This window comes from Bos taurus, chromosome 1 (assembly GCF_002263795.3).
Source record: "Bos taurus isolate L1 Dominette 01449 registration number 42190680 breed Hereford chromosome 1, ARS-UCD2.0, whole genome shotgun sequence".
Classification (NCBI taxonomy): Eukaryota; Metazoa; Chordata; class Mammalia; order Artiodactyla; family Bovidae; genus Bos; species Bos taurus.
Window position 1 is genome coordinate 70,423,938 of NC_037328.1, and position 19,816 is coordinate 70,443,753.

At 45.7% G+C, this 19,816-nt stretch overlaps 1 protein-coding gene and 1 long non-coding RNA gene across 10 annotated transcripts in view; one reads left to right on the top strand and one right to left on the bottom strand.

Moving 5' to 3' along the window:
- Positions 1 to 11,697, top strand: part of RUBCN (rubicon autophagy regulator) — a 51,066-nt gene extending 39,369 nt beyond the window's left edge. For 8 of the 9 annotated variants that reach the window (XM_059875786.1, XM_059875851.1, XM_010801168.4 and 5 more), the window contains 9 exons: positions 2,061 to 2,121; positions 2,986 to 3,118; positions 4,001 to 4,146; positions 4,726 to 4,790; positions 5,830 to 6,068; positions 6,602 to 6,663; positions 7,099 to 7,252; positions 8,579 to 8,672; positions 8,903 to 11,697. In XM_059875786.1, coding sequence (XP_059731769.1) covers positions 2,061 to 2,121; positions 2,986 to 3,118; positions 4,001 to 4,146; positions 4,726 to 4,790; positions 5,830 to 6,068; positions 6,602 to 6,663; positions 7,099 to 7,252; positions 8,579 to 8,672; positions 8,903 to 9,081 — 1,133 coding nt within the window. In that variant the 3' untranslated portion in view covers positions 9,082 to 11,697. The remainder of the gene's footprint in view (positions 1 to 2,060; positions 2,122 to 2,985; positions 3,119 to 4,000; positions 4,147 to 4,725; positions 4,791 to 5,829; positions 6,069 to 6,601; positions 6,664 to 7,098; positions 7,253 to 8,578; positions 8,673 to 8,902) is intronic. The other variant, NM_001101897.2, reaches the window with a different exon arrangement.
- On the bottom strand, positions 9,070 to 18,734 carry LOC112447332 (uncharacterized). The gene is made up of 2 exons (XR_003035453.2): positions 16,137 to 18,734; positions 9,070 to 9,568 (listed from the first exon to the last, which is right to left on the bottom strand). It is a non-coding gene; the product is annotated as an uncharacterized lncRNA (long non-coding RNA).
- Positions 18,735 to 19,816: the final 1,082 nt, after the last annotated feature.

Consider the following 19,816-nt stretch of genomic DNA (forward strand, 5'->3'; position numbering starts at 1 on the left):
GACTTCACTTTATTTTCCAAAGACTTTTTTTCTCTCAAAGAACATGAGGATGAAGAACTGCTAACTAGCTTTTATGAAGAGGGTAGTTTTCAGCAACCTTGGATTGTCCACCACCTTTCCTCTCTGGCATGCCATGTTTTCCTTAGTAGCCTGGCCCTCAGCAATAACTGTTAGCTCTTTACTCAAGGATATCTAAGATTGTCTCTTCTTTTTCCTTTTCTATCCTAAACAGGCTGAAATTTGCTTTTTGCTTTGAGCCAATTATTTAGGAAATATTTTTTGAAAACCTGTCATGTACAAAGCTCTTTGAGGGTTTTAAGGACAAGGCAAGACTTACGTACAATCCAAGGCAGTTTAGTGTTACTCAGATCAGCGCTGCAAACCCAGTGGTCTATTGAGATCTGTTATTACCTAGAATTTTTTCCCCTCCAATAGCACTATTTAGAGGGCATCCTTGATAGCTCAATTGGTAAAGAATTTGCCTGCAATGCAGGAGACCCTGGTTCAATTCCTGGGTCAAGAAGATCTGCTGGAGAAGGGATAGGCTACCCACTCCAGTATTCTTGGGCTTTATTTAGAATGAAATACAGCACTATTTAGAATGGAATACAGACTAGCAGTATCTTGGGAACTGGATTTTGGTGGTGCAAATTCAGAGCATATGATATACATGAACTTACTTGTTAAATAGGATTCATTATTTACTAGTCAAAGATTTTGTTGCTGTCTTAAGGTTTTCTATGCTTAAAGAGCACATGAAAGCTAAGAGGTTTCAGTTTTCCTCTCTTGTACTTACAGCTTTGAAGCCTGGCCCTCAAGGCCAGGAATATTATTTGAGTATATGCTTGTATACAGACCACTGTATTAAGTATTTGGGGGCTAAACAGAAGAATTAGACATGATCTCATTTCCTCACAAGGAGATATTATAATCTAATGATCCATACAAATATATATGTGTACAGAGGAAACATGAAGAACAATTGAGCAACCCATGGCCAAGTGCAGAGTGATGTCATTTACGCCTGGTGCTCTATTTAGGGGCTTAAATGCAGTAGATTGGTCACTGTGTAGGTTTATTTAGGAAAAAGTCTTTTCATGAGGCATCAAAGGAAGTGAGGGATGAGACTTATCAGAATAGTCCTATTTCCATGACTTGAACAGGCTCTGTCTGCCTTTCTGGAACATGAATGCTATATTTCCTTCTCTCTATTAAAATTATTTGGGTAGATGAGATCTCTAGAGATTTAATCATATCATTATTAGAAACCCTCTTCAAATTCTTTATTGTAAACAGGCTTTGGAAAGTCTGCCATAATTTCCCAAGACTGTGTTTGCAAGTTCTCTAGTAAAGATCATGTTAAATAGCTCCATAAAAATGTGTTGTTTACCAGGCATCTCCAGGGAGTTGCCAAGCCATAGGGAAGTTCTTTTCTTCCCTGTGCCACCAGACAGGAAGGGAGTCTTTCCATGAAACTTTGTTAAGGACATGGAAGACTTCTCACATTCAGGGCTGATACCACTAGCAGTCAGATATTAGAAGCAAAGTTTCAATCCCATGTACATTTAATGAGTAACCTCTATGATCTAAATTCTGTGCTGGGTACTGATTCTGAAATTAAAAAAGAGCTCGATAGAGTTCTTACTTCTGAGAATTTATAATTTAAGAGGGCTTGAGGTTTAGATGATGAGAGAGAAATTAGAGTAGTTTGTCACTGCTTGGTACAGAGTATGTCCCTGCTTGCCTTTAGGACGCTTCATTTTTTCCTTCACTGCTTTAAACCAAATCAGAGTTTGTGTTTCCACCTGGATTTGTAGCCACTTTGACCTTCTCAATGCTGTGTGTAATGTCACTAATTCAGCCTGGTGTGACCTGAACAGAGCCAAACTATAAATCGTATATAGACCTTCACCTGGACTCTGCTCCTTATCCTGCGTAGAATGTGGCACCTTGCTGCCGCCCTGAGTGCTTAGCTGGCAGTAGCTTGGACTGGTGTCCATTATTATCCTTACCTCCTCCCTTTCTGTTTCCCGTCCCCCTTAACTGTTGTTTCCATTTAGATGCTGACATCAGAAGGAGCACGCCCTCCAACAGCAAATCCTTCATTTCCTCTCAGTCCTTGTAAGTAGCTTTTTTTTTTTAAATAGAACTTTGGGATGGGTGGAGAAATAAACCCAGTTCTTGGCATATGGATGGGGTGGCACCATCTGAATCCACAAAGAAGCAAAGTTAATGTGACCAGCCTGCCTGGTGGTGGTGAGCCAGGGAAAGAGAGAGAAGATTATGGGTTCAAACAGGGTGGACTCTGGTGGAAGTGAAGCTTTCAATGTGGATTATTCCTTCTCTGATAAGTCTGATTATATCAGAGACCCCTAGAAGATGAGGTCTCGAAAGAGAGAACAGTGATCATGATTTCTGACTATGAAATCAAATTGAACAGATTCCCCATAGTAGACTCAGCTAGAGGAGACAGAAGCTCACATGGGAGCAGCAATAGTCTTTAGAGTCCACAGAGCAGTTTGACTCTCTCAACTTTGTAAACAGGTGTTGTCATTCCCATTTTGCAGTTAAAGAAATTGAAGTTTAGGGCTTCCCTGGAGGTCCAGTGGTTAAGACTCCGCGCTTCCAATGCAGAGGGCATGGGTTTGATCCCTGGTCAGGAAACTTAAATCCCATAGGCTGTGTGGTGTGGCCTCCAAAAAAGAAAAGTTTAGAGAAAGGATTTGATACAGAATTCTTAACCAGCATTGTCATGAATGCTAGTAAATGGTACCTGAGCCTAAGTCTTAGAACCCTGTGTGGACCACTGTGTTTCCCACTGTGCACAGAAGTCTGAAAATGATGAGAAAGAAAGCTTTGTAGCCTGGGGTGGCTGTGAGTGTTCTCTCAGCCTGGAAATCACTGCGTAAGTTGTCAGGTCCCAAAGGGAGGGCTCCTGTCCTCCTGTCTTCCCTGTTCAGCCTTCCTTGACTCTCTCCACTTCAGCTCCCACTGCTTCCTGCACTCCACGTCTGCTGAGGCAGTGGCCATGGGGCTCCTGAAGCAGTTTGAGGGGATGCAGCTGCCCGCCGCCTCGGAGCTGGAGTGGCTCGTTCCAGAGCACGATGCCCCTCAGAAGGTAGGTTCTTCAGCTCTACTTCTCTACCCACCGCCCAGCCCCAGAAGGCTGTGAGCCTTCCCGATATTGTTCTTCTTTGTCATACATCCACTGTTTAGCATGAATGTACGTGTTTCCTTCCTGACTTGTAGAAGCCCTTCACTGCAAATGTGTGAAATGAATAAATGAAGGCATGTGTGCATGCTTGTCTTGGGCTTCCCAGGGTGGCACTAGTGGTAAAGAAGCCACCTGCCAATACAGAAGACATAAGAGACACAGGTTTGATCCCTGGGTCAGGAAGATCCCCTGGAGGAGGGCACGGCAACCCACTCCAGAATTCTTACCTGGAGAATTCCATGGACAGAGGAGCCTGGCGGGCTGCAGTCCCTAGGGTCTTAAAGACCCAAGACATGACTGAAGAGACTTAACTCATGTGCATGCCTGCCTACATGCCTGTGCATGTAGGTGGCAGCTCCTTCACTGTCTTTACCCCACATGACTGCTCACTAGACCTGGGGGCAGCACACCTGAGCTGTGACCACCTTGAGACCCTGGAAGAGTATCTGAAAGAACTGAAAAAAAGGTTCTTCTTTGCTCTACAGTTGAATAAGGCATGACGCATCCTGGCGCACCAAGAGGCCCAGGGTGGGCTCAGGGACAGTGTTAGCGAGAGGCGCCACCAACTGGGGTGCTGTTTCCATTCCTTTTGATTCTTGAAACCCAAGGCCCTCACTTCTAATAGCTTGGTCCCTTATTTATTTTGAGGCCGAGGTTCCATGAAGCCCTTGCTCAGGTGTTTCTGAGAAGTCTTTGATCCATTATGTTTCTGTTGTGGTCAGAAGGGTCAAGTGTGTGTATTCCCCAGACTGTCCATGGAAGATCACCTGTGCTTTTCTCCTGCAGCTCCTGCCCATCCCTGACTCACTGCCCATCTCCCCAGATGATGGGCAGCATGCTGACATCTACAAACTGCGTATCCGCGTTCGCGGCAACCTGGAGTGGGCGCCACCCCGGCCACAGATAATTTTTAATGTTCATCCAGCCCCAACGTGAGTAGTCAGGGGCTGTGCCCTTTGGAAAACAGATACTTTCTCTGTGGATTGTCAGAACTGTCTCCTTACCCTCATCTCTCTATCTGCAGCTGTACCTCCCACACAGTTCTAAAAGGCCGAGGGAGAGGATTATCCTTCTTGTCTGCAAGTTTTACTCTTAGACCTCCCATTCTTTCCCAGAGCTAACTGGAAAAGAGGTCGTTTATCACTGGTCTCCCAACCTGTTGCCTTCCACCCATAGTTTTATGAGCTGTTTTCTTCCCCTTCCTCTTAAGAGGGATGGATGCTTTTCTTTCCTATTCTCTCCTCTTTATTTGTCATCTCTTATATTTGTTCAGAAACTGTGGCTCATTATTGGGGAGGGTCACTGCCTAGGCCTAAATTCTAACCTTGCCATCCTTGCTTTGAATTGGCTCTCCCAATAGGCTTGTTTTGTCCAACTCTTAAAAAAAAAAATAGGTGAATTCCCCTCCCTTCCCAGCTTCCGGGAGCCCAGTGTTTGTGTCCTCACCCTGTACATCTCAGAGCCCTCATAAAGCTGGTATCTGCCATCCCCTTTCCTTCCCCTTCCTTCAGGAGGAAAATCGCTGTGGCCAAGCAGAATTACCGCTGCGCAGGTTGCGGCATCCGGACTGATCCTGGTGAGTGTCTTCTCTGACCCTCATGCTGCCTCCAGGGGCTTCCCCCTCTCACACACATGGGCAAGGGAGCTGGTCAGAGAGGCAGTAAGAGGAGCTAACAGCACAGAACTGGGGAAAGGAAAAAAAGGGGCCTGGAAGAGGGAAGGGGTAGGACCAGGCAAGAACACTGGTAATCAGAGGAAAATGGTTTCTAGAAGCCCATTACCAGAGAAAATTGTGTACAGTAAGTCCCCTACATAGAAGCCTTTGAGCTGTGAACTTAGGTATGAACACATGTTCACATGTCCAAGCACGGAAGTTCACGTGTCTGGTGTACATTGTCACATGCGTGCACCCTCTGCAAGTGGCTGTGCTTTTGTGTGCTTTACTGCTCAGTACTGTATAGAGCGAGTTTCCCTGGTGCCTCAGCAGTAAAGAATCCGACTGCCAATGCAGGAGACGCGGCCTTGATCCTTGGGTTGGGAAGATCTCCTGAAGGGAATGGCAGCTCACTCCAGTATTCTTGCCTGGGAAATCTCAGGGACAGAGGAGCCTGGTGGGCTAAGTGAGTGGGGTCACAAGAGTTGGATGTGACTGAGTGACTCAACAACAACAACTGTATAGAGTACAGCAGTACAGTGTCTTTACTTCGAGCCCAGGATGTCCAGAAGCAAGCGTAAAAGCAGCAGTATATAGCTGATTGTGTTAGTTGGATACCTTGGCTAACTTTGTTGAGCTTGTGAACAAGCTGGACTTAACGACCATGCTCTCAGAATGGAACTCGTTTGTATGTAGGGGACTTACTGTACTCTCAGCCAGGTTCTTGGAGACTGGATCTTCCCAACTTGGCAGCGTTTGTTTCCTCAGTGGCCTCCAGTCTGGGACACAGAAACCACAGGCCTCACTGTATGGGTTTCTGTTGGCTTTCAACCAACTCAGACAGAGGTGGTTGGAGTCCACTGACCAGCCCTCCTTCTAATTCAAAAGGAACAGCAAGGCCGCCTCACCAGCTTATAATTGGGAAAGCCGCCTCTGACCTCTTGACCTTCTGTTTTTTCAGACTACATCAAGCGGCTGCGGTACTGTGAGTACTTGGGCAAGTACTTCTGTCAGTGCTGCCACGAGAATGCCCAGATGGTTATCCCCAGCCGCATTCTGCGCAAGTGGGATTTCAGCAAGTACTACGTCAGCAATTTCTCCAAGGACCTGCTCATTAAGATCTGGAACGACCCTCTCTTCAACGTGCAGGACATCAACAGTGCCCTCTATAGGAAGGTCAAGCTGCTCAATCATGTCCGGGTGAGACCCTCGGAAAGGTGACGGCATAAATTACCCCTGTTCTTAGCGGTTTCCCAAGATCACCACAATCCTCTCTGTTGCCATGCAGAGCTGTAACCATCTTATCATTCTTGCTCTCTCTATGCACTTTCTCTTGCCATTTCCAAAGCGTCTAGTTAGTCTCAAACCTGGCAAGGCAGCTCTAGAGTTATAGATAGCACTTGATGGCAAAAGCAGGATTTCTCCCCTTCACTGAAAATATTAAGTGAACAGAGAAGAGGGTATCAGGCCAAAAGTTTGGATTCTGGATTTTTCAGCGGCTCCCAGCTGTGTATGTGATTGGGGCAGACCTAGCAAAGGACCTTCCCTGACTGGGGGTCACTTTGAAGCGTATTGTTGAGTTAAAGGTATAGAGAAAGGCCTGGCTCTGGTTACTGCATGCAAGCTTTCTAGACCTGAATGGTTTAAAGGCACTTTCTTTCTAATGGTTGTTTCCCTCTCCTTCATACCCCCTCCAACCCCTCCATCCACCCCCACAATGCCCTTCTCTTCAGCTGCTGCGGATCCAGCTCTATCACATGAAGAACATGTTTAAGACCTGCCGACTGGCCAAAGAGTAAGTCTTGATGGAGGCCACAGACCTCTGGCTCAGTCAGTGTCTCTGGAAGAAACGTGTCCCAGCAGTTGGCCCTTGTTATGTAAAGCAGGAGAGTAGGGGGATCATGCAGAAAATTCTAGAAATAGTAAACAAGAAGCCTACAACAGTAACTATGTATCCTTCTCTCTGGTTATTCCATCCAGGGTCAGCCCACCACTCTTGGCAAGCTGACCCAAGTCACTCTGCAGAAGGGTGTAGAAGTCACTTCACCCTCCAGATGCCTGGTTGTGGGGAGGGTTGGGGTAGCCTGGGTGGGCTGGGTGTTACCCACCCTCATTATCTCTAGGACCCTTCTCATCCCTAACCAGCTTCTGGATAGAAATCTTTCTTCTTTCAAGGGCCACACAAAGGATTCATTCTCTGCTTCTGCCCACTTCCCCTCATTTCCTGCAGGCTTCTGGATGCCTTTGACACCGTTCCAGGCCACCTGACGGAGGATCTCCACCTGTACTCGCTGAATGACCTGACTGCCACCAGGAAGGGGGAGCTAGGGCCCCGGCTTGCTGAGCTCACCAGGGCCGGGGCTGCCCATGTAGAGCGATGTGTGGTAAGAAAGTCTCGCTCTAGCACGATGCAGGGCCCTTACTTAGGGTTGTGAAGAGAAGCGTGGGTCCAGGGTTCATGCTGTTGAGTTCCAGGAAGTTGAATTGGCCTGTTAACACTGTGAGAGCAATTGCACAGGCTTGCTCTCCCCAGGGTTGATGAACAGCTAAATCATCCAGATCTAAGGAGTCTAGAATTAGAAGAGGATGTGGTGTTGGCATTTCTCCTGGGAAACGGACAGGACTAAGTGGGTCTTCACTAAAGACTTGCCATGATGTGGGAGGAGGACCCTGGATTAGATTAGACTCAGAGAAGGACAGGGTCTTGTCTTAGCATTTTCAGTCACTGTGACCACAGGAAATACCACAGGAAGATCCCCTGGAGAAGGGAATTCACTCCAGTATTCTTGCTTGGAGCATGCCATGGGCAGAGGAGCCTGGTGGGCTACAGTCCATGGGGTGGCAAGAATTGGACACAACTTAGCTACTAAACCACCACCACCACTGTGCAAACTTAAATATTCTGTAGATGCAAGTTATTATTGTTCCTGATCTATCCAACATACCAGAAATTCCATTTTTAGAATTCCCTGTCTTAGAATATGTCCAGGCTGTGTTGCTGTAACAGTCCCAGAATTAGAGCTTAAAATGGGGCACATGTAGAGCTCCTGTGTGGCAGGGGGAATTGGAAAGATTTCACTATAACCTGGCCCAAGGCTGGATATTATTTTGGAAAACTGTCCTTGCTTTTACATTTCATCTTAATTGGTTGTGGTTCCCATTTCAAATCATTACCCACACTGGAATTTTTACTTTAGGAAGCCCTTTGTGGCCCCATTCCTTCCTTCTTGTCATCTCTCCTTTGAGAACCACTCTTGTGGCTGGAGTTTCTCAAACTCGTACCTTTCTTGGTCTCCATCTTAAGACTGTGTCTGACACTGCCCAGCCTGGGCCCAGTTTGGCTGTCATGCTAAGTCCAGCTCCAGTCTCTTTCCTGAAGGTTGGAGAACACTTTGGAGCTCCTCGTGCGTGTGTGCTCAGTTGCTCCAGTCGTATCCAACTCTTTGAGACCCCATGGGATTTTCCCAGCAAGAATACTGGAGTGGGTTGCCATGCCCTCCTCCAGGGGCCTTCCCGACCCAGGGATTGAACCCGTTTCTCCTGTGTCTCCTGCATTGCAGATGGATTCCTTACCACTGAGCCACCGGGGAAGCCCTTGGAGCCCCTCAAGTCTTATTTATATTTTGCTCCTTGCCCCGCTTGTGTTCACCCTCTTGGCCAGTGCCTGGTGAACTTTGCCTCCCTTTTCTGCCTGTCTGTTTCCTCCCCAGCTCTGCCAAGCCAAGGGCTTCATCTGTGAGTTCTGCCAGAATGAAGATGACATCATCTTCCCCTTTGAGCTCCACAAGTGCCGGATCTGTGAAGGTGAGAGCTGGTGCCCAGCATGGGGTCGGCCATAAGGACAGAGCACAAGGGCTTATTAATTTCCTGTCAGTTGCCCCTGTTAACAGAAGCTGGGTTTGGTTCAGCAGCTCCCTGTGTCTCACCACAGGTACACTAAGCCACGGCTGTAAGAAGGGTCCTGGCAGTGACTTGCTTCCAGCCTGAGATGACACAGATTGTTCTCTTCTCTCTCCCCTTCCCAACCTGAACAGAGTGTAAAGCATGCTACCATAAAACTTGTTTCAAGTCTGGGAGCTGTCCCCGCTGTGAGCGGCTGCAGGCCCGGAGGGAGCTGCTGGCCAAGCAGAGCCTGGAGTCCTACATGTCAGACTACGAGGAGGAGCCCACCGAAGCCTTGGCCCTGGAGGCCACTGACCTGGAGACCACCTGAGAAAGCACGGAAAGCGCTCTTCCTAGGGGCGAGGGTCACACATAGTGCGGAACTGAGCCACCCTCCTAAGGACTTTCCCCACTTGGTTTTATCTTTTTTTTTTAACTGTTATCATAATTATTAATTTTTATTATCTGTCTAATGTCATGTGTATTCAACCTTATATAGGTTGGTGGGGTCCAGTCTATTGTGACAATTTGCAGGTACCAAGCATTTCCATCAGAGCTGACATATGGGTCCCTAAGTGAAGCTTCCAGTGCCTCTGTTAGGGGAGTGGACAGTGAGACCCAGTTCTTCCAATATCCATGGCCTTCTCCACTTGGACCAGATCTGGTTTCAGCTGCATCTCAAGAATCATTTCCAGTTTTATTTTGTTTTAATTCTGGAGCTTCTGAGCCAGGCCTTTCTCAGCGAACTCACTTCTCCTTTGCTGCTGAAACAGGAGTGTGGAGTTTTCTCTCTCCCAGTCCTGGAACAGGGTCACACCCTGAGGAGAAGCATCAGAGAATGGGACTGAGTCATGGGCATTCTTATGTAGGTGCTTCTGAGGCCATAAAAACAGTGTTACTGCTACCTTGGACTCTTCAGACACCTCGAAGAGGCAGTAATAACTTTCTTGTATTTTAGGCATAGATGATACCACAGGCTGACTTTCTTTGTCTACCCTGGGGGACTTGACACAGACCAGAATTGATACTTAGACCAGGACTATTTCAAGCATAAGTGAGGCCACAACTCTTGTATAAGGAGCATTTGTTCAGTCAGAGGAGCTGTTGGCCTCCTCTTGGGTGATAAGGTCCCTTTTAGTCAACATAGCTCTGGTGCAGGTTTGACCTTTCAAGCTCAGACAAATCCCTGGTGCCATCTTAAACTGAGGACAGAAGCCCCATCCAGCATCTCATCCGTGAGTCTCTTGCCACTCTGTCCTCTGTTAGGAGGTCACTGCAGTTCTGAGTAGAAGCCTGGCCCAACTCCATGCTCTCCCTTCCCTCCTGCAGTGGGGCTGGGACCCTCCCCAGTGGTTGAGCTCGGGGCTTAGTTTCTTTTGTCAACGTTGAGGTGAAAGCTTCCTGCTATTAGTGGTGTTAAAAGACTTAATAGTTTGTGGCTGTGACCATGAATGTTCCTGTGTTCTTATGATAACAAGAACCTTATGCCAATTATGCACTTAACTCTTTAGCCTGGTGACAGTAGTATATGCAGTCATCCTTATTACTAATTTTAACACACACCCACACCCTTTGTTAATGTGTGTTTTGATGGGAAAAGTTTTTGAAGGGACTGTGTATATGTTTGTGGCATTCTTTAAGTTGCTGTAGCTCCTGACCTGTCTGTAAAGCACTGGTCAGGGTCACAGCTCCAAGGGCTGGCAGCTCTGTGAACTAAAGCCCACAGCATTTTAGTTCTGGGGCTGACTTCTTCCTGGGTGTCTGTCTTTCCATAGTTGGTTGCTAGTAGGGAAAAACCTGCTGTGGGCGCTGCCCCGGGAAGCTGAACAGAAAGTTGCACGTGGTTGGTGGAAGCTGCTGAGTGTCTGAGTCGGAGGCAACCAGGAGTGTCACTGGAAGTAGTAGGGGCGGTAAAGTAACAGAGCTGAGGCTCCCCCAGGACAGGAGGGAGTGGGAAGAAGTTGGTGTCTGGCATTGGTCCCTTTGCCTCAGACTTGGGATCTGAAGGCCACGTCAGGCTGGAAGACCCTGAGGCTGTTCTCCCTTCAGTTCATGGCAGGGGCAGAGGGGCTGTGAAAGCGCTCCAGCCCAGCCCAGTGTTGAAGGGCAGACTAGAAACTCCCTGGTCCATCAAGGAGCTTCGGAATGACATTGTGAAACTCTAGCCTCGCTGAGAATTAGGCCTCAGATTCAGACTGAGATGTTTGTGAAAATGGTGAGCTCTACTTCCAGTCCTGGTTTAAATTGAAAATCCAGCTCCTTACTCCAAGTCACTACACTGGAGGAAAGATGTCCTCTCGTTACTGTCATGCGTGTTTCATGTAGCACAGGATGAAAGGATGGAAGACGCTGACACTTTCTAAAGCTGAGCTCAGCAGTGTGCTCCGGGGTTTTCACTTTTTTTTTTTTTTTTCCTCCAGCTCCCCAACCCTGTCCCTCTAGGCTGCATATTTGTTTTAGTGACCTTGACATTGCTTTCCTCACTGTCCAGATACCATTTATTTATTTATTTGAGAGTAGGGGGAGAGTGGAAAGAGGATGGGGTGTTTTGAAAGCACTTTGCAACTTATCAGTATCTGAAAATCCCCACTGTTGTGGGGAGAAGCTTTGAATGCACTGAAGAGAGTTCCTTCTGAGAGAAATAGGAGGGGAGATGTGTTCTTTTCTATAAATAAAGGGAAAAAAGAGTTTGCTTGCAAGGTGGAGACAAGATTCAAGACATAGCAGAAGAGTGGAAGGCAGATATTTTCCACTTAAATGAGGCTGTTATTAACTCTGTCTACCAAGACTTTAGAGCTTTTGTTGAATTCACATAAAAGGAGCAAGAGTCTAAACAGAGATGTTCTCGTGTGTGTACAACTCGTGTTCCAAACTGAGTTTCTACTTGCTGTAATTCATACACAGCCTAACGTATCATTGTCACCTTTAATAAACTAAGGAAATGAAATTCTGCTTTTTACTTGCCTATCTTGACTATCAGGAAGTGGTATTGAGTGTCCACTGTAAAGTGGACATGTTGGAAAATTCAGGAAATTTCTGTTACGATGCAAAGAAAATTGGACCTTACAAGTCAGGAAAAGTGGTTTGGAATGCTTTGTCACTGACTTGCCACATGACCTTGAGCAAATCAGTTCACCATTCTAGACGTCTATGTCTTTGTGTATAAAGTACTTTGTAGCACTTTACGATGCATGGGGTGTGCCCACTACCAGTCCCCTTGGTGTAACGGCCCCCTGAAGCGAGTCAGATCTTCCTCTCCACAGAGTCTGAGTTGTCTTAGATGCTTCAGTCCCCACTTCTGTGAACAACCCTCTCTGAGTTTCTCTTTCATGCTTCTGGCCTGCTGGAGCTCCAGTTACACCCTGCAGCTTTCTGAACATTTCCCCTTCAGTGTCCTTTGGTCAGCTCCAGCCAGTATGTCTAAAGCCAACGTAAATATCATATTTCCTCAAACCTAACCATTAGTCACCCTGGTTTGCAAATTCATTTCCTCCTCTGAGTCAGGTGGCATTTCTGACTAGGAAAGCAGTGTCTCCTCACCACCTGTTGTCACGTTGTGGTGATTTTTCTCTTTAAATCTCATTCCTTTTCTACCACTAGCACACAAATTCAGGTTCTTATCTTAAATCTCAACCTTATCCAGCCATGCCAGTCTCTCCCTATTTAATCATCCATCAAATATGTGGGTACCTACTGTTTGCTGGTATCTGTACTGGGTTCAGGGGTTGTCACAGGGACTGAAACAAACATAGGCCCTCCCTCCTCAGGGACTTCGAGTCTTGTGGGGGAGACAGACATTGCCCAGAGTTACCAAAATGAATGTGTAATTATGAGCTGTAATAAATAAGAGCTGTGAAGGAAAAGGGTAGATGCTGTGAAAAAATAACAAGGGGGCCCCTGAGAAGGTGATGCTTTAACCAAGACCCCCAAAATGAGACTCAGAGTAGGGAGAAAAGGGCTCCAGACTGGGACTAGCATATACGATGGTCCTAAGATAGAAGGAGTTTGGGCAAGGAACTGCAAAAAGGACTTACTAAGAATTTCAGGTTTTATTGTATTGGGCACCAAAGATCTTAAATTTTATTCTAAGAACATTGGAAAGTTACTGAAGAGTTTTAATCAGAGGAGTGACTGATCTGGTTAAAAATATCAGCGTCCACTTTTGCAGAAAATAGAGCAAAACAAGAGCAGAAGCTGTGGCTATCCCAGGGAAGTGGGAGAGAAAGAAATTATGTTCGTCCAGACTAGAATGACATACCATTGTCACTGTCATCTCACCAAACCCTCTAAAAAACAAGATAAATTCTAAATGCTTTGTTCTAACTCTGACATTTTAAAATAGGGAGTAAAAAATGGGGGTGGGTGAGGTGGGTAGGGCAAGATATTAGAAAAATGTTTGTATACATTACAGAATCCAAGGAAAATGAGCAACCAGGAATAGAAAGGGCAGAGACTGGAGCAGCTCTGGAACCTCAAATGCAGGATTTGCAGACCTCCTGAGCCTCTGCTGGGGACTCCCTCTTGAGGACTGGGAGTACACCACAAAGGGGAACTGTGAGCCAGGCAGTCATCCTTTGGGGCACTATGTTAGTCATCATTTTCTGTGGCCCCAAATGTGTGTAGGTTTACTTTACCCTCTAATGGTATAAAGAGAGGGCTTAGTTTTTATAGCACCCTGGTTAAAGCGAGGCCCAGCCCAACTTCCTTTTTCCTTAGAACGTTTGACTTAGAGGATGGGAGCAAGGGATCACCATGCCCACCATATCCTGCTGGCTCTTCTGCCAGTCAGAGTCCTCTCCCACTTCTAATCTCCAGGGTATCAAACCACTTATAAAACTTAGGTGAAGCAGCTGCCAGATGGCCCAGGCATTCCCACTGTGAGCTTGATGTTCCTGGGATCAAAGATGAATGTGATTAAAAAGGAAAGAGAATCTACTTAGAGCTACTATTCTAGGAGCGTGGAGAACACGAGGGTGTGCTTGGCATACACCCTTGCCTTCCTCAGTTCTGTGAACTGCTTCTGGGGGAGGAACAGAAAGCAGAGAGCCGCGCTCTGGTTTTGGAGGTAAACTTAACACCAGACCAGCGAGATGAGAGTTCCTGGGTTAAAAGAAGCCTTGCATGGTTGGGAGTTTCTTAGGATGTTGGGAGTACTAGTGACCGTCCCCTGCCAAGAAAGCAGCTACAGCAGACCTCTAAGACTCAAGTCTGAAACAGCACAGCACAGGTGACCTGTAATCATTAGGAAACAAACCCAAGGGAAGTCCTGTCCTTTTCTCAGCCTCTGCAATTTCTCACCTGTTTTCTAGTGATGCCTGTGGTTCCTGAATGGCTTTATTTCCCCATTCCCCCTGGCCCCCTGCAGGAACAGACTCCTGGCCTCTCCAGCAAACTCCTGTTTCCACAGCAAGCACAAAACTGCTTCAACACTAGCAGCGGTGAGGGAAAGAGAGGAAAGTAAAAGGTACCTTCCTCTTCTCTCCCTCCTCACCTCCCTGCCTTTCTCTACTTAGAATCGAAAGAAAGAAATTCAGCCCAGATGCCAACAATAGATCTCTCTACACCAAGGTCTGAAAGAAAAGTTGTGCGTTTCCCTTAACCACTGGAAGCCCTTAGCCACTGAGCTCACCAAAAGAAAGTTCTGGCAATACGAAAGCAGAAATGAAGCCTGCAGAGGGGAAAGGGAATGATAGAGCCCCCCACCCCTACCTTTCTTTCCCTCCCTCACTCTCTCTTTCTTGGTTACTTAATAATATTTAAATGTACTTTTGTAATACATTCACATGATTAAAATCCACAGAAAAGAATACAGTGAAGTCTCTTCCATTTCTGTAGCCATGTGTCCAGTTTCTGCCTTATCCCCTTTGATAGTCACTTGTGACTTTTTTTTTCATCCATACAGAGTTTCTTTATGCAAATAAAAGCAAATTATATATATATATATATAATTCTTCACACTTCTTTAAAAACTAGCATACTGTATACACATTTCTGTGCCTTGCTTTTTTCCCCCTAACGGTGTATCTTAGAGAATTTCCTACATCACTCAATAAAAGTTTCTCTTATTCTTTTTTTAGAATCCATGGGGGTCACGACTGAGCAACTTTCACTCACTCACTCACTCATACATTTTCCATTGTATGGGTGGAATATAATTGATTCAACCATTTATTGAGAGACATTGAAGTTGTTTCCATCTTTTATTAATACAAATGATGCTGCCATGAAAACCTGGTCCTGTGTCATTCACATGGGTGCAGGCATATCTGTCAGGTAAATTCTCCAAAGAGGAATGACTGGCACAAAAGATTTGTGCGTTTGTAATTTTGATAAATATTGCCAGTTGCCCTCCAAGGTGGGAATAAGGAGATTGGAGCAGTGGGAAGGAAGAAAGCATTACCATGGGGTCTTACTCCCCTACCTAAAACTCACCAACAGTTCTCTCCCCACAAGGTAAAGTTGGGTTTCTTCTGCTGGCACATAAAGGACCTTTAATCCATGACCACACTTCAGCTTCATAGCCTGAGCTCCTGCCATTCCCTGAACTATTGGCTGTTTCCAAACTGCACTTTCATCTGTCCTCTATTGAGAGCTCGCTCAGCTACATCACAGTGTCCCCTGCCTGCATTCTACGCTACCTGCCCACTGTGAGCCCTTGGCACTCTCTCTCAACCTCCTGTTAGAGCACTTGTCACACAATGTTGTTATTTAGTATTTTCCCAAATAGAACAAATAAGTAACTGAATGAAATGAATGAATGTAAGGAATCGCCTGTTCTATGTCGAGGCAAGCAGACATGAAGTGCCGCTTCAAGGATCTTTCCTGACAAGGATCTCCTTTGCTGCAGCAATGGTCTTTCCTGTCCTCTTTAATCACCCTGAGCTCAGCAGCATTTCCTCTGCAAAATCCCAGTGATATCCCCAAAGACGCCACACATGGCCTTCCAAATTAAGCCAGAAGAACCTATGCTGAGGTCTTAGAGGAGACCCTAACAGGGTCAGCCCACATTTGGGTCCTATAGTCAGATGAATGTGATCAGTTTTCCCCTTTGCCACATGGATCTCTGTAATGACTGTTCTCTCTCTACCTCTTTACTACCAGCAGGAGCAGGTCTGATTTCTTCCAACCAAAGAGCCCAAACTCGTCCAAATCTGAGATGACTATAAAGCCAGCTGACCCTGGGGCTCTCTAGTCTGTCTGCACTACTTGTCTTTAAGGTGTCCCTGCTGGTTTTCCCCAGATCAGAGATCTCCAGGGGACTCTCCTACAGACAAGTTCTATGGGTGCCCACCCCTCTGTCTTTGAATGTTTTCCCTCTCTGCCTGTCAGTGGGAACAAGAACCAACAAGAAGGACATTGTAAGACAGGGGATGGGATTGTTCTGACCTTGCATCTGATTACCTCCCTTCTCAGCTCTCTTGTCTTTTCTCATGCCAGCAAATATCTGCAGTGATTGCTTTCCCAAATCTTGAAGTGATGAAAATGTCTTCATCTCCCTTCTCCTCCCTCAACTTTGTCTGCAACTGTTTCTGTTTTGTTCAACAGTCATTATCAGAGTAGATAACATTCCAAATGTCCTTCACTCACTTTATTATTAAACTGCCAGCTTTTTCTTGCCAGGAGATACGATGATATTTACATGCCCTAAAAATATACTAGGTATTTAAAAATTGTTATGTCTATAAGGTAAGCTGAGAGAAGAATGCTGAAGACATGCAAAAGACTGCTGAAGTTGATAGAATATCCAAATGTTTTCCAACCAGAGATAGAAGCTACAGTACAAAATTTTTACTTGTTCTGAGGTTCTTTGTTTATTGTTACAAACTAGATGTGATTCACAGGAAGCCAAAACTTGATTTTCAGCAAGTTCTCAAGCTTCTCTTTACATGCTTAGTTGTTCAATCGTGTCTGACTCTCTGTGACCCTATGGACTGTAGCTCTCCAGGCTCCTTTGTCCATGGAATTCTCCAGGCAAGAATACTGGAGTGGGTTGCCATGCCCTCCTCCAGGGGATCTTCCTAACCCAAGGATCAAACTCACATCTCCTGCATGGGCAGGTGGATTCTTTACCTCTGAGCCACCTGGGAAGCCCTAAGCTTCTCTTCCCAATATTTAACTTAGATGTGAGATCTTCACAGGCCAAGAGTGAGAAGACTATTCAACAGGGGAGGGGAAAGGGGCCACTGCAGCCCAGCAATCATTCATTTATGTATTCATTCATCTATCCATCCATTCCCTTGCTTTCTCCATGATTCAGTGAATGCTGGCACTTTGATCTCTGATTTCTCAGCCTTTTCTAAACCCAGCTTGTACATCCGGAAGTTCTCGGTTCACATACTGCTGAAGCCTAGCTTAAAGGATTTTGGAGTCACCTTACTTTTCACATTTTCCTATAGTAGACAGTCTCCTCAAATTTCTATGTCTCAACCTCCTCCTGTTCTGTCAGCATTCCTGTGGTGTAGACAACTTACACCAGCTAGGGGGAAATAGAGCTGCCCTGCTGATTTTCCAGGCTGATGGGCCCTTCCAGGGGCATTTCTGAATTCCTCTACTACATTTGGTTTAAAGAACACTGGAGTGAGCCAGGAGACCAAGCTCTACACCTCAGCTCTATAATAACTGAGCTGTGTGAACTTGGGTTACCTCTTGTCTTCTCTGGGCCTTATAAGATAAGATAGAACCTTATCTATATAGAATGGGCTGGTCAGACCAGATGATCTCCATAGTCCCTGGCAGCAATCACTCTGGTTTCTCTGATTCTGCTCTTCCCAAAGGCCTGGAAACACCAGGAGATAGGAAATTTCTTCTTGGCACATTACCTCTGCTTGACCAAGCTATTCCAAGCAGCTGGAACACCTGTGCCCCTGTCTCGGTGTGACACCCCTGCCCTCTGCCAGTGATGGCCCAGGTGTCAGCGGGCTCCTCCCTGTGAGGTTGCCAAATGACCTGATTGGAAAGAGTAGGTATTAAAAGTCATGTTCTTGGTCCCTGAAACACTGTCTCTGCTTGATGCCTGCAGCCATGGGGCTGATTCTCCTCCTCCTACTGTGGCTGAGCCCTGTGGCCCCAAACCAGGAGACAGGTGAGAAGCCAAGCTAGCAGGTCAAAGGGACCTGGCCTCTCGTCTCTTTCTTATTCATTCATTCATTCATTTACTCAACCATTTTTGTCCCTGGCATGATCCTTTTATGTTTGCTAATTTATTAATGAAATAATTCATTTGTTCAGACATTTACTAAGCATCTACCAGTGCTTAAAGTGGCTTCTCTATGTACCACATCCATATTTATAAGATGTCTTTGCGTGGTTCACTTGAAAAAGTCCATTTTGGTTGGAGAGTCCAGAGGAATGTCTAGAAGAGGTTCTTATGAGTGGAGGCAGCACAAAGCTCTAGAATGTGCCCTGTCAGAGGGCTAGGAGTGAAGGTGGTGTGACAAGCCCAGATCTGGATTCAGAGGCAGACTCACTGGGTACCAACCCATGTGGTTTGCTAAAATATTCCTGGAAATGCAGTGGGATGGAGAAAGCTATATCTGCTAGAATATCTTTTGGGAGGAAACTGGGTATCACTGGTAGGAATACTTTTTGCAAGGATGGGAGCCTTAAGATGTGCGTAAGCAACAAAAGATGTCTTAATACGTTGCTTGTAAAAACTGTAAAGGGAGGAGGAGTCTGCCTCATGCCCCCTTTCCACACCTTTCCCTGGCCATGCTTACCCTCTTCTCTATAACACTGTCAAACATATTTAAAGAATATTATTCTGAAGGGCTGCAAACTATTAGCATTGGGTTATTCACCTCACCTTATTTGGGGCTCTTCCTGGCCTCTCAGCCTGTCACTGCTATAAGCCTCTTCATCTGAAGCCAATGGGATGGTCACAGAGGAGTCCCTGAGCTGTCACCTCCCCACCAGAAAACTGTTTCCTGATGGGTGCACTGCCTCTCCGCCAACCCCACAGCCCTCTCCTCTTACCTGTGGTGTAGCACTTACCATGCAGTATGGCGATGCTTTGGTTACCTGTAGTGGGATGCCTCTCCTTTCACTAGACTGAGCTCCTGGAAGGTGTTTCTCTGGACTGTCGGGTGGGGCAGGGCAGTGGAATGTACCTCCATGATCCCCCACAGTACCCGGCTCAGAGAGTCACTGAATAGAATAAAAGGAATAAATGAGTGAATGAATGAGTGCTTGCTCACCATGGGGTGGACTTCCTCTCCCTTTTACTGTGCTGTCATTTTTCTGATGGGACTGGTCAGCGCTGTTAGGAAATGTAAATCTGTCCTGACATTTGGATGCCCCTGGGAGCGCAAGTGTGAGCCCAAGTTCAATTCAGATCTTTTGAACTAAATATAAATTACTTGATAATGAAACTACAGAGATTCATTTTCTGCCTTTGATGAGCTGGTAGGACGACAGATACACACTTCTGGAAAGAAGATGGTAACAATGATTGAGACAGGGATTAATGCTATGTTAATGTTAACATAATGAAATCAATAGGTTTTAAGGGTAAAAGGAAAAACTTAAACTCTACATCCCAGCTAGGGGATGTAGGAAGTCCTCTCAGGATAGATCATATTTATTTTAAAATTTTTTTATTATGAAAATGTATTCATTAAATTTGATAGTTTAACGAACCCAGTGGACCTATTGGCTAGCTTGAAAATTATCAACACTTTGCCCAAATTCTTATCTACCATATTAAAATAATATAACCACAATACCTTATCAGAGCTCAAATAATGAAAATAACTACTACCACTTAATACCTATCAGTTTGCATATTTCTCCAACTGTCAAAAAGGCCTTTGTGCAATTGGCTTATTTGAATCAGGATCTAAACAAGGTCTACACATTACATTTAGTTGTTATATTCTTAAGTCTCTTTAAATCTATACCAGCCCTTTTTCTTTTTTATGCTGTTTATTTATTGAAGAAACCACGCCATTTGTCTTGTAGATAGCCCTGCATTCTGGATTTGTCTGATCTGATGTTTGTGGGTGCTCCTCTGTCCGTTGCATTACCTGAAATCTGGTAGTTAAGGCTCATATCTTTTGGTGAGAATGTTC